The 22,860-nt window shown below is 31.2% G+C and overlaps 1 protein-coding gene across 5 annotated transcripts in view; it reads right to left on the bottom strand.

The window, feature by feature from the left end:
* Window positions 1-22,860, bottom strand: part of mv (lysosomal-trafficking regulator mauve) — a 284,054-nt gene that overhangs the window by 15,715 nt on the left and 245,479 nt on the right. For 4 of the 5 annotated variants that reach the window (XM_085813916.1, XM_085813920.1, XM_085813919.1 and 1 more), the window contains 6 exons: window positions 19,920-20,060; window positions 16,091-16,308; window positions 10,609-10,782; window positions 9,942-10,131; window positions 5,953-6,089; window positions 2,656-2,754 (listed from right to left, as the gene is read on the bottom strand). In XM_085813916.1, the coding sequence (XP_085670042.1) occupies window positions 2,656-2,754; window positions 5,953-6,089; window positions 9,942-10,131; window positions 10,609-10,782; window positions 16,091-16,308; window positions 19,920-20,060 (959 nt within the window). The remainder of the gene's footprint in view (window positions 1-2,655; window positions 2,755-5,952; window positions 6,090-9,941; window positions 10,132-10,608; window positions 10,783-16,090; window positions 16,309-19,919; window positions 20,061-22,860) is intronic. The other variant, XM_085813918.1, reaches the window with a different exon arrangement.

The raw sequence follows: 22,860 nt of genomic DNA, 5'->3' as shown, positions 1-22,860 counted from the left end.
ATATTGAAGTAACGTAGTAGTCTTACGTATTGAAGTACGTATTTTAGTCTTACAAGTCTTATGTATTGAAGCAGCCCCTGAGTGGGAGAAGAAAGTTTCCAAAGCTCCGTTTTGCTTTTAGAACAATAACACACAAGAGTACGGAATTTACACCTACAGAATTAGTATATAGTCAAAATCTTAGAACACCTGTAACATTATTATATGAACAATGGACAAATTCTGAAGATGAAGTAAATAATGTTGTTGAATAAGTTTTCCAGTTGATAAATCTGTTAAAAAGATGCAAAGAGATAAAATGAAAGATGCTACAGATAAAATGCTGGAAATGCAAACCGAAAGAAAAGTATTGTACGATTGTAAAGCTATTAAAAGGGAATTCTTTGAAGGAGACTTAGTTGTATTCATGAGTAAACCAAATAGATTAGCAGTTGAATAGAAAGATCCTGGAAAGGTTGAAAAGAAATTATCCAAAACTAATTATGTTGTGAGTTTCGAAGAACAAAAAGATCACAATCAAGTCTACCATGTTAATATGTTAAAACCTTAACATAAGTGAACAGAATTGGTTAACCTTATGATTACAGAAGATCAATCTGAAAATGATGATATGGAGGAGAATTTCCAAACAATTGACTTTGAACCAACATTGTTCGATTTTGAGGAAATGAAAGAAAATAGTTCCTTGAATGCTAAGCTGAATGAACAACAAATTCAAGAATTGCATAATCTATTACTGAAATTTTCAAAAATCTTCTATAATAAGCCTGAAAAAATGCATTTAACAACACATGATATTCAATTGACATAAAATAAACCGACCCACTGTAAACCATACAGAATTTTTACTAGACAAATAGATATATTAAAAACAGAAATTGATAAAATGCTTTAACATAAAATAGTTGAAATAGGAGATTCAGATTACACTTCTCCCATGATTCTGGTGGAAGTAGCAGGAAGAGACCTTGTATCGATTATAGAAAATTGAATAAGTTGACTAAAACACAATTCTTTCCCTTACCTAATATCGAACAACAAGTGGAAACTGCAGCAGCCACAAAATATATAACTCTTCTGGATTTAACAAAGGAATACTGACAAATACTATTAACACCTAATGCCCAAAGATTAGCCACTTTTGTTACACGTTTTGGCATATTTAAACCTCTATAGATGCCTTTTGGACTTAAAAATGCACCATTTTCATTTAGCAAAATGATGGTCAAAATCCTTCATGGTTGTGAATACTTAGCTGTTTCATATTTAGATGAAGCAGCAATTTTTTCAAACGCATGGGAAGAACATTAAAGTCATTTGAATGCCGTTTTGAAAAAATAAAGGATGCTGGTTTAACGATTAAACGTATAAAATGAAAATTTGCTCAAAATAGAGTAAAATACAAAGGATATATTGCAGGACATGGTATAAGAATGCAAAGTGAAGTTAAAGCTATTTTTGATTTTCCCATGTCATCCACAAAAAGTCAAGTCACAGCATTAGGATTAGTGGAGATATTATAATCATTACATTCCAATGTTATCATCCATCTATAGCAGCACTTTTAACTGAAACTTTGAAAGAAACTTAAAGAAAGGGAAAATAAATTGGACAGAAGAATCCACAAAAGCATTTGAAGAGCTAAAGAAAAAAAACTGTTGCAAAAGCCTATACTACATGCACCTGATTTCAATAAGGAATTTATTTTGCAAACTGATGCTTCAAACTTTAGTATGGATGTTATTTTAGCTCAGAAAGATGAACGAGACAAAAAACATCCAGTATTATACCTCAGTAAGAAGTTAACAGAAACTGAAAAAAAGTAATCTACTACAGAAAAGGAATGTGGTGCCATAATATTCGCTGTAAAGAAATTGCAGTGTTATTTAGACAAGCATACTAAATTCCTCATCATGACTGATCATAATCCCTTAGTTTGGCTAAAAAGTAATGTGAGTCTAAATCCACAACTTATGAAATGGGCACTGATATTGCAACCTTATAATAACACTGTCATTCATCGAAATGGTAAAAACCATAAAAATGTAGATGCATTAAGTCGTACTCCCTGGCCTGATTAAATTTTTGTTTGCTTTTCTATTTAATATAGAAAATTATTTAGTTCTTTCTTCTCCTTCTGACTGTACATTATTATGTTACATGTTGTATTTCAATTATGTATATGATACTGTGTTGTTTTGAAAGAAAAAATTGTGAGCTTTATAAAAATATCAATTAAAGTTTATCTGGAGGGGGAAGAGGTTGTAATAATGGCTATAATATTTTCTTACTTATATTTCTCATTTTTATACATATTTATGTCCTTAATATTGGAGTGGCAATGCCATATTTGGTATCATTTTTAATTTTGTATCTTGTAACTATTGCTAAGCAAAGTCAGAATTGTTTTTTGAGAGTTGTAAATTTGAAATTGAAAGGAGAGAAAATAAAGAGAAGAAATGGCAGCAGTGAATTGGAATATCCAAGTTTATTTTGTTAAATGCTTGAAAAACATTAGGACATATAAAATGCTAATACCCATTAAAAATACTCAAAATTATTTTTGCAAACTTATTTTCACTCTAATGCTGTTGACTGAAACACTATATTTTAATATAAATGTTTAAAACTCATTTTATTAGAAAGAAAACATACCTTTGATGGGTCCAAGTTTAAAGTATACACATATATTATTCCTGATGAATGAGCTACAAATAGTTCCTTACAATCTGGTACAGAAGCACAAAGACATACCTAAAATAATAAGAAAAAATTCCCATCTTGAGATAAATTTATGTACAAAAATTAACTATAAATCTACTAAATGCTACAAGAAAATCATAATTGACTTAAATATCATGTAGCTAATGAACTAGATGATCCAAAAATAACACAAAAAGTAAAATTCCAATAATTCAAATAATATAAAAAAAAGCATGATGCATTTTTCTCAGAAATGCACAGAAAGGTGTGGGATTTATTCCAATAATAAAAAAAAGTATTACTAGAATACTAAAAAGAAAGTAAAAATTTTTTCATTGATAGATGATATTGTAGTGGGCCCAAAGAACTGACATTTTATATAGGTCTGTGTGATGGTCTTTCAAGATTACCCCTCAAGGTGTATCCCCACAAAATGCTAATGTATAAGAACTGAAACTCAAAGAGACATCACAAATTTGTAAACTGGGCTTTTCAGCAAATGGAAAATAATCTGGACTAGCTGTCAAATGTTTTGCAGATGGATAAGATGATCTTTTTAATAAATAGAAGTATAAAACAATAGAAATTCTGCATCTGGGTAAAAGAGAAATCATGAATGATTGTGGAAATCCTTAGTGTGGTTCACTACATCATTTATTATTGGCTCCTTTAAAGAAGTGCAGCATGACATGTTTTGATCTTTTTTTTCTATCACAGCTGAGCATTAAGCAACACTGTACAGAGAGCATGATTTGCTCTCAGGCAAGTGCTCATGCAAGATGCAACACCTCCACACGAGTCCAGCTCAGCACCTGCAGCAACTGAACATTTGATAGCGTCTCACTTGTTTTTTTCTGTACAAATAGCAACCAAAGGCTCAGGCACCTGCTGGAATCAAAATTTTATGATAACTCTGTCCTCAGTCACTCTTTTTCACATGAATGGTTACCAGTGTCTCCAGACCTTACATATTGCGACTTTTAAATATGGTGCTATTTGAAGTCCCAGGCATATAGAGGTAGTCATATCGAAATTTTATTCACCATTATGTGATAGGAATTACCGCTGAATCTTCCTTAGTGTGTACAGAGTGTCAAGCCACATACGACAGCTATTCTCATGAATCATGGCCATGATAGTGAACAATTTAACCCTAGATGCATTCCAAACTGTGCTGTCCACTGTACAAACTGAAGCACCAAACTTCTGACACAATTGAAGCACCAAACTATTAATGAAAATTGTAACCACATTATGTAAAAACCACATTATGCTGCTACTACATTTTTCAAATTACTGAGTTTTTAGTTTTCATATTACTTATCACGCAGCATAAATTAAGCTTTTAAAACAATTTTTAGACTTCTAGACAGTTTTTTTTTTTTTTTTTTATTTATAAGCATACTATACCATGGAGTATGCTTATAAATAAAAAAAATATACTATACCATGGAGGCAGCAGGGAACAAAAGTCAAATTTCCATGAGAAGTACTACATGCTAGGATATGCAAATGATTAAAATGTTGGCCCATGTACACAATGCAGGTATGAGTAATGCCATCTGTGTATGCATGGGAAGATTGCATAGCATGTTGTTTCATATTGCACAGCAAACATATTTGACTTTAGATGCTTGTGTTAAGGTCATGTCATGCCTCAAATAAGAAGGCAAACCTCCTACCAGCGTATGCTAAAATTTGACTGTGGCAAGATCGTAACCTGTCGGGACTGCAAGTAATTGTTCTATGACCTTGCTGCTCATATTTGTCAGGATCCCATGACTATCATGTGAATATGAAATTGAGGGTTCAAGGGTACTGAATGTCATGTAGGATCTTAGCAGCCCTATACCACCAATGACCAAAAGGACAGACATGTTGTCTTCTTAGTCCTGAAGGATCGTACAGCCATACTATATACCAAGTCAGGAAGTTAACTTGCTTGCAGAATGACAAGTGGCCACACAGACAGTGTGAAAACGTTTCATGATGACCAAGGTTAAGGCCCCTTGATGCTGCAGCAGAGACTGATGTGCCTACAGTGGTGCAATAAATGATGACATTATACACAGGTGTGGCACCTCATCAAATTCGTATAGCATCATAATGGGCATGTTGGTGTGGGGAGGCACTGAAAATGAATGGTGCCAGTTTGTATTTGCCACTACTATATCAGTCTAGCACCTGATCAACAGGTATGGGGTGTCATTGGGTCACTTTTTGTTCGCACAGCCAGTAATGTGAACTTCTACTGTTATGTTTCTGACACGTTAAGTTCTGTGGCTTAACAAGTTTTTTGGGTCCTGCACTATGCCATCTTACAACAAGATAATGCATGACCTGAGCCATCCTGACTTTCCTCAATACAGTGGGTGTTCAACTGTTCCCTTGCCAGCACAGTCTCCAGATCTCTCGCTGAGAACATCTGGTCAAGGGTTGCTTAGAGACTGGGACACAACCACTCATCAGCCAATATGATTCATTACCTCTAGAACAGAGTTGAAGCCCCATGGCATGAATTACCCAAATCTATTATCCAATTCAATTTGACTCAAATCCCCACCAGATTACAGCCCTTGTTGCTGCCGGAAGTGGCAGTTCTGTGTACAGAATTCTGCATGCTAGTCTACCCCCAACCACCTGCAAATTTAATCATGTCTTCCTCTCACTATACTGTATATGTGCAACAAAATTCTGGTATTTCCTTTCCTTTCGTGGTGCAGCAATTTTAATGACCAGCAGTGCATGTAAAAAATCTATATTTTTCAATTTCTCAGAAAAATTCTTTTACAGTACTTCATTTATACATCAAACCAATGTATCCACTTAGGCTCTGCACCTATGCTTCCACATGCATTTTTTAAAAATGCTTTTAGATTTCTACATAAACATGCATTAAATAAGCATATTTTTAAACTTCTGTGATAGCTTTTGAAGTATTAATAAAATAAATCAAAATTATATTGGCTATAATTCAAAAGTACATTTGCATTTTAATATAAAAACTCCTCTGGTAAAATTCAAGATTTTTCAAACCTTGATCTTCTTAAAACTGAAGTTAATTTTTTTCTTACAGCATACCTGAACAAAGGAACAAGGACTTTAATATTCTATTACATAATTTTTAATTGATATGTATGACAAATTTATAAAAAGTACACAAAATTAAAACAACTTTTGTAGGAGCTCCACATATCAGATTGATCATATAATTAATTTTTTAGCATATGATAAATTTAAATAACTCACTGGATCTATAACACTTCCTTTCAGTAAAGGTATTGCTGGCTGATCTCTACAAAGTTTTATTCTGATAATGCCATCTTTATGACCCCAGCTCACTAAAGCAGCTGACATAATATAAGTTGCACTCAAAATATTGGAACCTGTTTAAATTATTATAATTTAAAAAAGAACACGTCAAGTTTTTCTTCATTTTATACAATATCATTGAACTGAAAAACACAACAAAAGGTGTATTTTAAAAAGCAAATAAAATAAAGACCTGCATAATTTTCTAAAGCTCTTCAAAAAGGAAATAAAAAGTTCAGTGCATTTTCTATGGTAAAAATTTTAGATATTCATAGATGACAATGCCATATTTTGATGCTAGGGAACTGTACTGTTTTAATCTGGCTTCTCATGTTATATTTATTCTAAAAAATGTTATTTAAATACATAAAATTGAATGAAATATCTCGCATTTACCAGACTAATTTAATTAAAAGCAAAAACATGAAATAAACACAACATTATAAAATGTTATTACTTGAAGATTTTATATTAGTTATTAAATTACTTTATAAATTTGAAGTCATGTCACTTGATTATTTAATGCAATGAAATTAATCATCCATATAAATATACAAATAGCAAGATAAATGCATATAATAAGACATATAAAGAACAGGTCTCAAACACTTTTTCCATAAAAACGAACAAATTCACATATATCTCGGATTTAATTAAAAAAAACTATAAATTATTTTATCAAAATACATTAATGTATATACAAATTTGAGTAGCACACAGAATAATTCAAATCTTATTGAAGTTTGCATATTGATATATTCAATTTCATTGGAACGGTTAAAAGGAATTTGATGTGGACACAATGACTTCCTTGTACAGCCTATTTAATTATACACATTTTTTGCTACACTTCATTTAAATTCATTTCTCGAATTATTCTAACTTAACACTTGGCATGCGGGAATACTTCGCCGCGAACTTATGTGTGCAGCGGGCGTTTTTTCATGAATCGCGTGGAAGTATGGTTATTCAGGAAAATCGCAGTAAATTGAAAACTACTTCGTTTTTATGAATGAAACTTTTTTTATTTTACACTTAAATATATACTACTGCATGATTATTTACTAAGAGTTTCCTTGATTGTAACAGCAGCATACATAAGTCTTGCCATGAGATTCATTTCAAACTCCACAAGATCATGATACATGATAGCATTGCAGGTTCCCCACAGAAAGAAATCAAGGCTCGATAAATCAGGTGAGCATGGGGGGCCAGGGAACCCCTCCCACTCAAACCATTGATACAGGAATGACCTGTTCATATGCCTACGGACAGCCAGTCCAAAATTAGCAGACACCCCATCATGTTGGAACCAAATGTTGTGTCTCACATTTGCTGGAATATTATCAAGTAAGCCAGGACTGGCATTCGTAGCAGTCATGCAGGATGGTGAAAGGCACGGGCTGACTAGCAGTCATCAACCAAACCTGCCAACATATTTACTGTGAATTATTGTTGTACCGCATGGTGCCACACACAGTGGGGGTTTTCTTCAGCCCACAAATGCACAATGTGCTGATTGAATATGCCACCTGTATTCAACGTGGCCTCATCAGTAAACACGTAAGCTGGGAAAACCAGATCTCTGACACTTTGTTGCAGATAGCATCGTGCAAAATGCACACATGCAGGATGATCATTAGGGAGCAGTACTAAACTCTTTTGGAGATGAAAAGCGAGTAATGACTCGCCATTCAAAGCAGGCTGTACAATGCAATGAGACACACTTAAGGCAGAGGCAAAGGCACATACACTGGTATTACGATTAGTCTCCATGGCCTTAAATGTACTTCTTTCCATATGACCAAGTGTGTCGATCATAGCTTTAAATGTACTTCTCTCCATATGACCAAGTGTGTCGATCATGGCCTGCCCTTGCTATTCATGCTACTTCTCAATGACCTGTACTCGCACAAATTTCAAAGTACACATGCAAACACAATGATGTGCAGTTGCTGTCTGTTTGGGAAGTATTCTCGATAAATTCACTCAGAGGCTTGCCCATTAACCTCAGCTACTCCATACACTAACTGCATGTCTGCAAGATCACTATTCACATAATGTTGCATGCTCTTCATATGCTGGTTACCACATGAATGAGGAAATTCTCATTTTCCCCTACATCATCCTCGTTCAGAGTACTACATAGCAGCATATGATGATGCTTCAGGTCATAGGTTGCTATGCAATTCTCAATCCTCCTTCCCTACCTCTTCTAAAAGTTTGTTGTTCCATTTTTGAGACACTCGGTATACATACGTTTGGTTACACTGATGGCAATAAAAAAGATTACACATAATAGCACAATTGCATGTTATAGCAGTCCTACATACAAGACTACAGACTACAATATAAGTCTACAGACTGCAATATTTGTTTCTTACTTTCCCTTAAAAAAATTCTTAAAAATAAATTTAGTTTATTTACGTATATAACTCAGTTCTGTAATCTGCATGCAAATTGTTCAGGAAGAATACTTAATGGCTTTACTTGTACAAAATCTGTAAATAATAAGAAAGTAATTTCAGAAGCAAATGTTTATGAATAAAAATTGCCAAAACATGAGTCTGAAAAAGTTCACAGAAAAATTTGTTTAATTTAAATAGCAATGGTATGTTTACTGCTTGAACAGATACAGTCAGGTACAAGCAAATACATAATAACTCAAAGATTACTGATGGAAGGGGGATAATGCTATGAAGAAAAATATTTGTTTATATTGAAATATGATTGAAGTAAAATATGCCTTAGATAAATTTTAGAAGAGGTGAATGCAATGGTCATGTGATTAAGAATGATGCAGCTTGCCTATGTAAAAGGTTGCTGCAATAATTGCATAAGGGAGGATATACTGCAGGGAAGGAGGAGTTACATCTTGCATGAAATTCATAAATAAACAAATTCTTTGTTGAACCTGTAGCATAACAAAATAAGGAAATATTTTCTTCTAATCTTTTATGTTTGCTATGGAAGACATAACACCTCCTAAAAAATGTCTTTGAAGGGGAACTGGATACTGATCAGAATCAGAATACTGGATGTAAAGCCCATTTGTAATTTTTTGAGACTGAAACAACTTTGTAAAACAAATGCAGATTTTCTGAAGCTAGATGCATCAACTTTAGACACTCACAGTTCTTCAAAAGTAAAAATGAAATTCATTGCTATAAAGTCTATCTTTATCAGCCTCTACATATGCCAAGAATATCAATGAAAAATCATTTTAGACTTCTTTATCTACCACATTAGTGCCCATTAGTGTCTCAATTATAAGGATAACATCTAAAAGCATTTTGCAGAATTCTCCCCCAAAACTAGCATATTTAAATTTTGTTGAGATTGCCAAAGCCCTTCACAAACTTTGAGTACTTTCAACAAAGCCCTCAATACAAGCTGTTACAATCTCTTCCAGCATTTCTGAAGTCTCACATTTTTCTTCCTGCTTGAATTGTGTGACTACCAGACTTTTTACATTTGTGAATCACCCTTTATATTACACATACAGTTTGCAAGCTTATCTACAGTCTACAGCCTGTAATTAAGAAGACTCAGTATGTTGTATCTTCATCAGTTTTATTAAAATCTTATGTAAACATTTAGCAAAAGTTCAAAACATAGTCACTTAAATTCAGGTTTATGTGAAACCGTATGAAAGAAATTCACATATTTCATACACCAATGTAACAATAACATAAGAACAAATATTCTTAAAAATCATTCAGATTACATGTAAATATTTAAAATATTCTACAAATACATTATAATTTTTCTGAAAATACATTACAGCAAAACATTGCAATTAATAAACTAGTATTTAAAGCAAATAAATAATGTGACTGAGAAACATAATTATAAGGATATTTAAAAATCACGTACAAAATATACAAATACAAAAATGGAAATATTACTAAAATAATAAATATTACCACTGTCTTTTTTATGATTAAGGAGAAGGCAAATATTTTCTCCTAATCCAAAAACATAATTAGTAAGAAGAGGAAGAAAGCTTCCAAGGACAACATTCTGTTTTCGACACCATACAAGACTTGGAATTCCTGTTGAAGGTGATCCAACATAACTTCCCCAACGAAGCCCAGTAACTGTGTCTATTACTTCCTAAAAGACATTATGCACAAACTTCATTTTATCAAAATTCACTAAGAAAATTCAACAAAGAAAGTGAAATAAAATAAATAATAAAACTGCCAAGAAGATAAAGACAATATTTCATCCATTTTATTCAATTACATTATGCACTAAATTAATTTTTTGACAGTTAATATAAAAAAATTAAGGATGACAGGAAAAATATAATAATAAACTGCAAACAAAGTAAGGGGAAATATTTCAACTAATCAAATGCATTAACTTTCTTTAATCACTATCATACCATACGTATTATTTTTAATTTTACCTCAAGAAACATATACATACATATATAAAAAAAAGTTCGATTGAAATTTTAAGAAGTTTTAAAATATATTAATTAATTTTATCCATTAAGTTTAATTTTAATGTTAAAAAATAACAGAAAAAATATTTTTTTATTTATATACATCACAAAACTACATTACTCAATCACATTACACTAACCATAGTAGAAGATTTCTCATCCATTAAACCAAGACATGAAAGAGATAATGAAACCATGGGATGAGGATTATTAAATAATTGCTTTGGCATCTGTCCCAGAGTTTTTATCATAACTTTCAAAGCTTGCTTAGTTATAGGATCTTCAGACTGGTTTACATCAAATCCATAATATGTCTGCAAAAGTATTATAAAATATGCAGGTAACTTAAGAATTTCATTGGTAGCACATAAATACAGAGAGATACACCGTTTTTATATTAATGATGTGAATACTTGACATCATTTATAAACAACATAGGATAAAAAAACTTTTACTCTGGTTAAATTTGATTACAATTTATTTCTGAAATATTTTAATAATAATTTATTTAGATAGTAACACAATATTCCTAACTGCAATATATGTAAATAAAATTAAAATACTTTTGATTTACAATGAATTTCTTAATACGATGAATATATTATTATTCATTTAACAACCTGCCTTTAAAAGAGAACATTTGACATAAAAATACAAGATATCTATTTAAAAAAAGAAGTCTGCTAAAAGAACGAAAGGTTAAAGCAATACAAAAATGTGACAAGTATTTCCAATAACAGCAATATATGAACTTGAATAATGAGACCAAATTTATAGTAATCAAAATATGAGGCACTAGGTGAAAGTTGACATCAGCAATTAATCTTGGAGTTTTCAGTATTTCGTTAGAATTTTCGTTAGTAATTTCGTTGGAAGCTAGAATGCATCATTGCACAGAAACACGACAAGAATGTGTCAAAAGGTATTTTTACATACTAAAAGCTGAGTTTAACCTCATGATTTCATAAATTATCCTATTTATAACAAGAACACCTAAATCATTATACTTTTCTAAAGCAAATCACTGCTGAAAATGACTATTATTTTTGGCAGTATAAACAAAAATTATTGGTATTGAATGCCACTCTCTTCCACAGAAATCATATGGAAACATTAATAATTGCCTTAGGTTCACTGTATTTTGCAAAATTCACTGCTATTAACCATTCCATGGCAAAAATTGTTAAATGATAAAATTTGATTCTTTGAACCACACTCTTAGAACCACATAAAGTACAACTCACATATACTAAAATCTGTAATTAAACATACCTATGTGTTACAGGAATAAGATACCAAATGGCTAAATGTCATATCATGATCATAATTATATTCTTAGTATTTGAATATAACACAGGCATATTTTGTAGTCAAGGCTAATGACTGGAATTCCACAGTGAAAATTAACTTTTAACTTTTGTTAGCAAGAGAAAGTTGGATTTAAAAATAACTTTTTATGTCATTTTAATCTACACATATTGAGTTTTAAAAAGTGTTTTACAATGGTGACTGTTTAAAAACAGAAAACTATTAAAAAGAAAGATTAAAAATAGAAAAATGTTTTTCTGAATTAAATAGGCTTTCATTTTCCCATTAGACTTTTATATGAAGTACTTTTAAAAGTTCCTAGACAAAATCCTGATGTAATTTTCACCTAACTTTTGCAGCCATAGTTTTGACTGTCAAGAGAATTTCATTATTTGATTTTTAGCATAATGCTTTCTCTTTAATATTTAAATCAAAGTTTCAGAATAAACTTTCATCATCTACAGATCTTTACAACAAATGAAGGCATGTTTTATGATGTATTTAACTAATATTATTTTAAACCTTCATCATCTATAGATCTTTACTACAAATGGAGACAAGAATTTTATTATGTATATAATTAATATATATATATATATATATATATATATTAATTTGCTGAATATAAATTTAAGATATTCAACAATAATAATATTTTCTGCCTGCAATTTATTATATTTTGAATTGCTGCAGTAAGAAAAAGTAAACACAATGCTCTGATTGATTTCACTGACTAAAAGGATAATAAACTCCAAATCCAGTATTGTGCACTGGAGATAATATTAAAAGAATGTCAAGAATGCTCAGGAAGATTGCTTTCAAAGTATTCAAGTTTTAGAAAATCCAAACTTTGAGGAAGATTATCATTAAAAGCTTCCCAATTGCATGATGCTGAACTGAAAACTCTCTGCAGACAGGTGTGTCAGATATACACTTATGCAAACATGCATGTTTTTTTAGAATTTTTTTTTAATCACTAGATGGTACTCCATGTGCACAAAAGCTAACTTGTCTGAACATATGCATTGTTGACCTTGTGTCCATGAAGTACTTTTTGATTCTGGTGATTTGTTTAGATGTATGAGCAGATGATATAAAGTAAATAAAAATCAGCTGACATGTTGTTGAAGCTTCAGGATATAAACATTGAACAGTTTTCGTTGCTTTAAATTTATTTTTTGTTTTTGCCCTATGGGAAAATTGTGAGTGGAGCTGTAGTTTTAGGAACTCCCATTTGTATTCAGTTTGCACCTTCTTTACGTAGTAGACATAAGAGTGTTCAATTAATAATGTGATGTTTAAGAGAAATAAATTTTTAATGGAAGAAACATACATTTGAATTGTAAAGTCCATGAATGTCTTTTTGAGCCCATGAGTGACTATTTTGACACTGAAGAAGTGAGAATAGAGATTTTGAAGCCTAAATTTTGTCAGAGGCTGAAGACGAAGTTTGTTTTGCTTTCACCTGATAATACAGCAGAACAATAGCTACTCCATCATGAACTTGATCTGTTAAGTAACTGAAGCCTTATGAATTTAAGGGAATCACAGAAATAAACTTAAATAATTAGTATGTTATGTGAGTGAAATTGCTTTTTTCACTTTTTTTTAATAATCTAATGAAATAAAAGTTGAAGAAACTAATATTTTCTATGACCAAAAGATGAGTGAAAATCCATCTGCATCTAAAATCAACATACTCCTGTAGATGTGCTTAGAATGAGAGGATTCCTAGGATTTATTATTCTGTTGGGAATAATTAAAACGTTTGACCTGAAAAAATGTTTCATAACTAATGAAATGATACCGATTAGATTATCACACACTGTCTCCTTTCTGAATCATTTATGCTATAATATTTAATCATATATTTTATTATTTTGATGTATGTTTAGATACATAAAGTAAATTTTTTACAACGTTTCATCAAGATGAGTCTATTTTATTCTACATTTAGATTTTAATTAAAATATTTTCAAAATCTCTTAATATTTTGTATTTATGATTATATTACTGTCAGATACCATTACAGAAAAAATAAAATCAAAAAAATTAATAAAAAATACGTGTAATGATTTTTTTTTTTTTTTTTAAAGTTAGGCTTAGCAATGCGAAATACCCTGTCTTGCGAGATCATACTACTGCAACAACACACTGCCTCCAAGGCGAGTTGCACTAAGGGGTATGCTGTCACGCAAAAGTATTAAGTACCAGTGCATATAGGATGCACCCATCATGAAGGGGTTAATACTTAACCAAATTATTATTGCAACAACATTCGAGCATTCCTCAGATTGGAATGAAAGAATTCAATGGCATAAAATAAATACTGCACCCCATAAAAGGTGCATTACAAACAATTTGCACAAGAAAAAAGTAAAAAAAAACTAAGACATTTTTCCATACTACTACAGCTGACCTAACAATGCCAACTTTGTTGCATGTTTTGTGGCAGGTAACTCTTCACAGATAATCTTATCCTGATAACAAACAGTATTATGAGTAAATAATTTCATTTTCTGCATAAAAAAGTGCATTTAGTGTGTCAGTGGATAAACCCAGTCCGAACCGAGTTAGATTCTTCCATAAAAGTGCTGAAGATTCTTTTAGTCGGTGCATTGCTGAGAAAGGTACTAATAAAATAGTCAATATTACTTTGCTAAACTCTCCAAACTTCTGTAGCTCATTTTCATCTTGTAGTCTTGACATGTTGTGACAAGTTACATCAATCTGACAAATAGCAAGAGCTTCCTTCAAATCAGTGGACTAGTAAGCTATAAATTCAGTTTCCAGTTTGCAAACATTAACAAACAGATTTTTTACAATGAAACCATATATCGAACAAAAGAAAATGAAACCTTCCTCTTCAAAGAAATGTCCAATATCTGCATGCTTCAGAAGCAGATTATTGATGGAATTTTTTTTTCAGGATGAAACCTACTTTGTAAAATTCTCTTACTTTGGAATAAAACTGACTTATTTTTGAAGCTGTAAATCCCTTTTCCAAAAAAATAAGCTCTAGTTTTAACACTAATAGCCTGGTAAAGATCATCTGTCTGGTTTTTTCCTTCTGATCAAATTTAAATCTGTGAAACATTAATAAATTTCTTCTGAATAACATAGGTTTGGAAGCTTCTTGCAGAAGAAACACATCAGGAGAAATAAAAATTGGAAAAGAATTCCTGAAGAACAGACAAAAAACGTTTACATGGAGGATTTACTATCTGTGACTTAAATGTTAAGAAACTGTGAAATGGGAAAAAAAAAAAAAAAAAAAAAGTCAGCAATTTTCACCAGAACAGCTTTGCACTTAAAACATAATTTCCTATGCAAATAATGATTATTGCATTCAAAATATATTTTGTTTTCATGTAGTCTTGGTGTTTATTATATTACATATACAACCTCCAATTGTCACGATTTCCATGAGTCACTAAAAATTCACAATTGCATACAGAAAACAATGCAAGATTTCTGAAAATGTTGAGGCACATAAATACAGCCACTCTTAACTACAACTCTGTCTGAATTTTTTTAAAAAAATTTTGTCTTCTGAAAGTGACATGTCTAGTATATTTAGTAAAAGTATATTTTTTAATGTACGGATAGTGTATTTTTAAATAAAAATACACATGAGGATTACATATATTTTTGTTTAATGTCTTCAACAGGCAACATTCACAGCCTGATATAGCTCACACAGCATGCGCATTTCAACATCAGCACAATAATTTGTGTCAATATATTAATTATAATGCCAGCATAATGGTAGTTTGAGTTGATATGGTATATTGATTGTGACAACAGTATAGCTGTTGAATCAACATGATATGCTGATTGTGACAACAGCAAAATCACAGCTGCTCATCTTTCACTTTTGCTCACTTCAAGTCATTCAATCTTTGCATTTTTCTCAGCAATTTTTGCCACAGTTGTAATTCCATATCAGAGGGTAGAAATCAGGAATAATTACAGGTAAATAAGTAATACTTGACATCTTTAAAATCGCTATAAGAATAATAGAAATTTCTTATAAAGTACGTAAAATATTTAGCTAGACTTTATTTAGCCAAATATTTTATGCATTTTATAAGAAATTTCTATAACAGCAAAAGAATTGAAAAGTGAAATAACAATATGTTAAAACTAAGCTAAAGGAAAAAAGAAAGAAAGAGCCTTAGAAATGAAATTCTTTTGTCAGCACAAAAAATTTTTACTTATGTGAAACAAGCCACATTAAATGGAACAATTTCAAAATAGCATAAGTTTCCATGAAACAACAGAGAGTACTTAAAAAAACCCTAGAACACTTACAGCAGGATGAAATACATTTATAGCATTTATTGCTGCTTCTCCAGTTTGCTTATAACCAAATACAAGATCAATCCAATTATTAATATTGTTTTTCACAGTTTCTGACTCTAGAGCTTGTCGGTGAATAAGGATAAATAAGCGTGGGTTCTGCTTACACCAAGGAGGCAGGAGGACATCATTTACCCGAATACCAGATTGCCGAACACCAAAGTCAAATCCTAGAAAAGTCAAAACACTCATTTTTAGAATAATATACGCTAAATGGTTTTTCTTATTTGAAGCAGAATTTGGAGAATTTAATGCACGCCGTAGAACCTGAATATCTAAAAAATATTACATATATAATTTTTATGATCAAATAACTGTGATTATGATTTTGATTTAATCTATTATAATATTAAATTATGAATTTAAACAATGATGATATGACATAGCCATTAATAATTAATTTTTAAATTAAAATCTTTCCTGAATGTTTTAATTCACATACATTATCCATTAAAACATCAAAGAAATAAATTATTAAGATAAAGCTTTAATGCATAAATTATTTGCATACAGAAATTTTACTACTAAAAGGCATACAACATTGCACTCACAGGAAACTGAGAAATGCTTACAAAAAACTTCAAATTTGTAATCAGTTCTGTATACATTAATACAAGAAAAATAGTTTATTTTCAAACACCTAAACAAGTCTTCAGATTGTATTCCTGTTTTATTCTTACTCTTGAAGAAATTATCAGGGATCCCAACCATTTTGTACCTCAAAGCACATTTTAGAATAATGGTGGGGCCACAGGTATATTTAAGTTTTCGAGATAAATTTATAGATTTGCATAGTTAAAAATAAAGAAAACATACCAAAAAACATTCCAAAAATATAATTTTAAAATATAAAACTTAATGATGGCATTCTTATGTAAAATAAATAATTACTAAATAATACAGACAAATTTTACAAATTCTTCGGTTTACAACTCATTGATACAAAAATTATTTATAAAAATATAATTCTTAAAGTGAGTATGATATTTGGCACTGCATTTCTTTGGCCATTGTTTCATAATTAGTTGATAATATTCCTGCTCAAAAGCGATCATCACATCTTGATCTTCACTTCAAGATGTCATCTTTAAGTCAAGATCTGTACTCTGATTTTGTGATATTTATTGTCGAAAACAATGATTCATGCAAGTATCTGGAATTAAAAACGATTTTGCCTTGTATGATGCCTTTTTTAGAATGGAAATTTATTTATGCCAACCACATTCCAAAAGTTCTCATCTGATACATTACAATTCAGGACAATGTTTTCGTGACGATACAGTTATAGCTAGTGACTTCATCTGCAGATGTGATATCCACAAAACCACTTTAATTTTAAACAGCTTAACAGACCCTATCAATAAAGTATATGTTTGTCTTTTCCCTGCAGCCCCAAGTTTAAATAATTCAGTTTGCATCTATCTTTGTGAGAAAAACTTAAATCCAACAGTCAACAAAAATCTGTTAGTTCAGCAAAATTTTGATTTTTAGTATTCATATATTTTTTTAATTCTTCAATTAAAGTTGTGAATCTTGCAAAAACTTTATTGAGACAAGGTTCTTCAGTGTGCAAAATGAGATCAGGATCTTTAGGATTTCTTAGCAGGGGCTCAAAAAGGCACTGTTGCACAGTGCCTGGTCGAATACAGTTTACTACTTTTGTAAATACTTTCTTGATGTGTTTGAAGCAGAAAATTCTATCACACAAAGCTTTCTGTTGGATGATACAGTGATATGATATAAAGCTGGAAATGTTTTACCTATCTTGCACAGAGCAAGAAATCCATTAACATAACCAACCACTGCCGGTATCCCATCAGTGGTTATTACCAACAGCTTCTGCAGAGGTATATCTCTCGACTTTCCATATTCTGTAACTATGTTTTACATATACTCATCTCTTGTTTGCCCTTTCATGCACAATACTTTCAATTAAGTCTTCTTTTACAGAAAATTTACTAAATAACATTACTGCTACCAAATACCATTACACTGTAACTGCTAACTTTGAATGTCTGACATACCATAAACTCATCAAAATGAAGTGAGAATCAGTCAAGTATTTTTAAATTTTAGCTTGCATGTCCTCGCTTTTCCATGTATTCGTCTTGTGACAGAGTTATTTGTCAACTAGAAGTCTTATAATGCTGACATAATCCCATGTTTATTAGAAAGTTCCTCAAATATGCAATCGGCACAAGTTAAAAATGCTTGTTTTTTAGCAATTTATCATCTTAAAAAGATTTTTCTTCTTTGTGAGCAAGTGGTAAACTTTGAAAGAAGTGAAAATGGCATTTTACATTTAATCACAAGGAAAAACGACTGCTGAGCAAACATCAATTTCAGTTACTTTAATTTTTCCTTTTTTACTTCAGATTTAAGTGAATAAGGTCATATTAAAAGTGATATAAATTGTCTTAAAGTGATGTTCAACATTATGTTTTTTGGCACTGCAACATTTCTGCCACAAAATAAACAAATACATACACCTTTAAAAGAAATGAAACAATATGATTCTTTCCAATCAGTATTGAAATTATAGGTTCTTTGGCCTTGAGTCATTCATTCTGGGATTAAAGCAACAAAGTATACAAAAACAATGAAGTAGAACACAACAACAATATAGTTAGAGACAAATACACTAAAAATATTAACATAAAACTAGCAGTAAATCTAACAATGAATGTAGAAGTCTACCCATTAAATGTTTATTCCCCGCATAGATGATAAAACAACATAGAACAAATAACTTTGTTCTGTGCAGTATGGTGCCATCTATACAACAGTGATATACAGTAAGTAGTACACATGGTATGGGCACCTGAGCATCCATGAATGCATATTAGGAATACATGGGACTTACTAACTGCTAAGCTTCCACCCAACTGGAATTCTGAGGGAGAATACCCCTAGTGGCAGGTGGAACCATTAACCAGTGGAGGACCCACCCATTATTGGGAGGTGGATGGGTGGAAGGGGAGGTCCAAGTAACTTCCACTTCTCCTACCACCAACCTCTGGAGAGGATTTTGGCTTGCTGTGCATTCTGAGTGTCACATGATGACATATTAAAATAATACAAACAATTATGAGAAAATGCCTCACATGGCATATGGTTTTCATGTATTTGTTATAACAATATGCTTATATTTTTTACATTTATTTACATTTTTTATAACCAATTAATAGTTAACAACAGTTAATATTTGAATTTCAAATATATCAAGTTAAATAAATGAGAATTTGCTTTTAAATTAAATAAATGAGAATTTGCTTTTGTTACCAGTTATATTTTCGATAGCCTTGAAAGAATATTGTGTTGCCTATCATCTGGTTTGATTATTGCCCCTTAAAAAGCAAAAGAAGATAGTAATTGCTTTATATAATTTAATACAGCAATTAATGTCTCTATTAAAAATTCTTCAGGGTGCCACAAAACTTTAATACAATGTTAAATAAATGAGACAAATAAAAACATTTCATCACTGTCAATAAACTTCAAATATTAATCTTTAATCTTATTATAAGAGCAAGTAAGAAATATATATTACTAAATTTTTATATCTTAAATATAACAATTAAATTATGCTCACCTTTACCTTCTGCAGTATACTGAATTTATGTATTTGATATAGTATAATGAAAGTTTCATCATAGTTTTATCTTTAAAAATGAAAGTTTCATCCTTCGGTAGTATACCGAATTTATTTATTTGACATAGTATAATGAAAGTTAATTTACATTTAATTATTTGCAGACTGCAAACTACTTTTAGTTCTTACCATTTTGATTGCACAAAAACTCAGGTAAAAAGAAAAATTCTGGTATTATTTCCTTCACATCACTTGTAGTATCTTTTGTTACCAGTTGCCAGGAAGACTCAATGGAATGAAAGGCACGATCAGGAATATCAAAATTATTATCTGCAACCATAATAAAATATCAAATTTAATTTTTAGCCTGGCTCTTATTTTTTATTGATTATTGCAACAGACATAACAATCTTTAAAATGTATGTAATAAAAACAATTTTATACAAAATGGTAAATTTACATGACTAAAAAGATTTTGGGGAGAGGGCTAAGCAATGACGCATTTTTTAAGAATCTTTTATTAATAAAACAGTTATTAGTTGCATGTGCACATGCACTTCTTGCTGAGAGAATTTGAATATTTACAAAATAAAAAAAAATCAATAAATATATTCTGACAAGCTCTAACTTTTCAGCTTAATTTTTCAATTAAAAAAAATTCAAAATCATGAACTACAAAATTTTATTTTAGGCAAATATTATATTGGGTAGGCATAAAAGCAATTTCGATCTGCACAAACAGATAGCATTGTTTTCATTTTGTTATTCTTCTGTAAAATCTTATACTTTTTTTTTTTTTTTTCTTTTGAGATTTGGCTGCTGACACTTTTAGGCTTCTATAAAAACAAATTCCATGTATTTTTTTAAACAACTGTTAGTTTATAGTCAATTTTAACATAAATGCAAAAATAAACATTTTTGACACATTTTACTTTTTTTATTTTCACAAAGGCAAGAAAGCGGTTTAGGCTCACTAAGAGATTTGTGACGTTTATAGTGCTGATTACTTAACAGAACAAAATATGTCAGAATTGGTTTAAAATATTTCGTTCTGGAGATTTTTCACTTCAAGGTAACCAATGTTCTGGTCAACCTTGTGAAGTTGATGATGACAAAATCAAAGGAACTGAATCATCATAGAACTGTGTGGGATTGCAAAAAGATTAAATGTATCGCATACAACCATTGAAAATCATGTAAGATGTCTTGGACTTGTTAAGAAGCTTGATATTTGAGTTCTGTAAGAATTTTAAAAAAAATTACTCAACACAACGAATCAATATTTGTGATACACATTTTAAATGCAATGAAGTCTTTTTGACTAATCTTTGGAATATGGTAACAGGTAGTTTGGCGACATTTTGGTAAGGCAATAAAGGTTACTAGCTAGGACTTTAGCAGTGTACATGGATAAAGTCAAGAGTATGCGCAATGCCATTTTTGTACAATTCTGGGATGATTTTTTTTAAGTGAAAATAGGTCGACGTGTACATGGATACCATGTATGTGCAATTCTTAAAAATGTGGCAAGCAGTTTGCGATTCTGCACTTTCTCCCAATTTCGCCCCTAATCTTCGTCATGATTAAGCACTTTTGTTCCATAAAAGTTCTAGCATCAGCGGAATTCGGCTATCAGATTGTTGAGAAAAAAAAAAAAAGAAAGGTCTTTACTTCGTGAAAATAAAATAGCATCTTGGCGTCCAAACAAAAACTAGCAGGTTGCTGTAGCAGGGTTGGTCGCCAAATTTTCACCAAAAAATCACCAAGTTACCATAATCCAAAGATTAACCGTCTTTTTTTCAAATAAAGTATCACTGCCAATAAAAAATAAATTGTCTAAAATAACAAAAAGTTCATGGTCCCAGCAAGACGAATCAGCACAATAATCATATTATATTGAAAGCTAAACTGCATCAGAAAAGATCATGCTGTGAATTTGGTGGAATTCCAAAGGTGTTGTGTACCTTGAGCTGTTTCCGAGCAACCAAAAAATCAACTCAAATATTTACTGCAAAGAACTCATGAAATTGGAGGAAATAATCAAAGGGGGAAAAGGACAGAATTGGCAAACAGCAAAGTAATTGAGTTCCAGCATGACTAAGCAAGGCCTCGTGCATCTTTAGCAACATGTATGAAATTACTGAAGCTTGGTTGGGAAGTGAAGCCACATTCCCCATATAGCCCCGACTGTGCACCGTAAGTTTTTGCTTTATTTTGAAACTTATGAAATGACTAAAATTTCAGTTATAACAATGACCTCAGACAGCACTCGGTTGATTTTTTTCCCTGATAAAGATCAGAAGTTCTGTGAGTGTGGAATCGCAAAGTTACCAGAAAGATGGTAAAAGGTCATTGAATAGAATGGGATATATTTGACTATTTAAAAGTTCATTTTTTATATAGAAAAATTGAGTTTTATTTTACACTAAAAAAATTTACTTCCTTGCCAACCAATAGCTATTTCCTCATAGAACGACTTTGCCATATATACAAAAATTTACACATTTTGGATGTAATAATTTATTGACTGACTGACATTACTATTAAATGATAACACTCTTGTTGCAATTTTAGACATTTCAAAATTCATTAAAGCCAACCGGAAACACTGGAAGTTTGCCCTGGTTCAATTTTCAGAAGCTGAATAGGATGGCTTTATGCTGTTTTTAGGATTTTTCACACTAGTTGAAATGTTTCTTACAGAAAGTTCTCAAAGCCCTCCTACCCTTTTTGGTTAACAGCTTTAAAATTCTCTAGCTATGTTAATTAATCTAAGATTCATAAAACATATCAGAGGTGTCTATCCATTTAAAGGGTGGAGTCCAAGATCCACTCCAAGTACAAAGTCCAAGATCCAGAATGATCTAAAATCCGGACCTCAAAGCCGCCGCCACCACCCTTTTTTTAAAGGATTCCCCTGACTTTTTTTGGCTGCTTTACACATACACATTTGATTGGCCGTAATGGGCGGCATAATTTAGGGAAGACAAAGGGAGGCATTTGGTACCAGAATTCATGTCCCACAGAGACTGAATCAGGAGGTAATATATTTAGCACAGGCCCTCAATAAGCTTTAAGTATATGTGGGAATTTATCCTTAGGACTCGGAAATGCAAATATAAATTAGTAT

Source organism: Stegodyphus dumicola, chromosome 3 (genome assembly GCF_044657685.1).
Source record: "Stegodyphus dumicola isolate Sdum_Otavi_A_Nest chromosome 3, ASM4465768v1".
Classification (NCBI taxonomy): Eukaryota; Metazoa; Arthropoda; class Arachnida; order Araneae; family Eresidae; genus Stegodyphus; species Stegodyphus dumicola.
The sequence above is the reverse complement of the archived record's forward strand: the minus strand, read 5'-3'. Positions and strand labels throughout refer to the sequence as shown.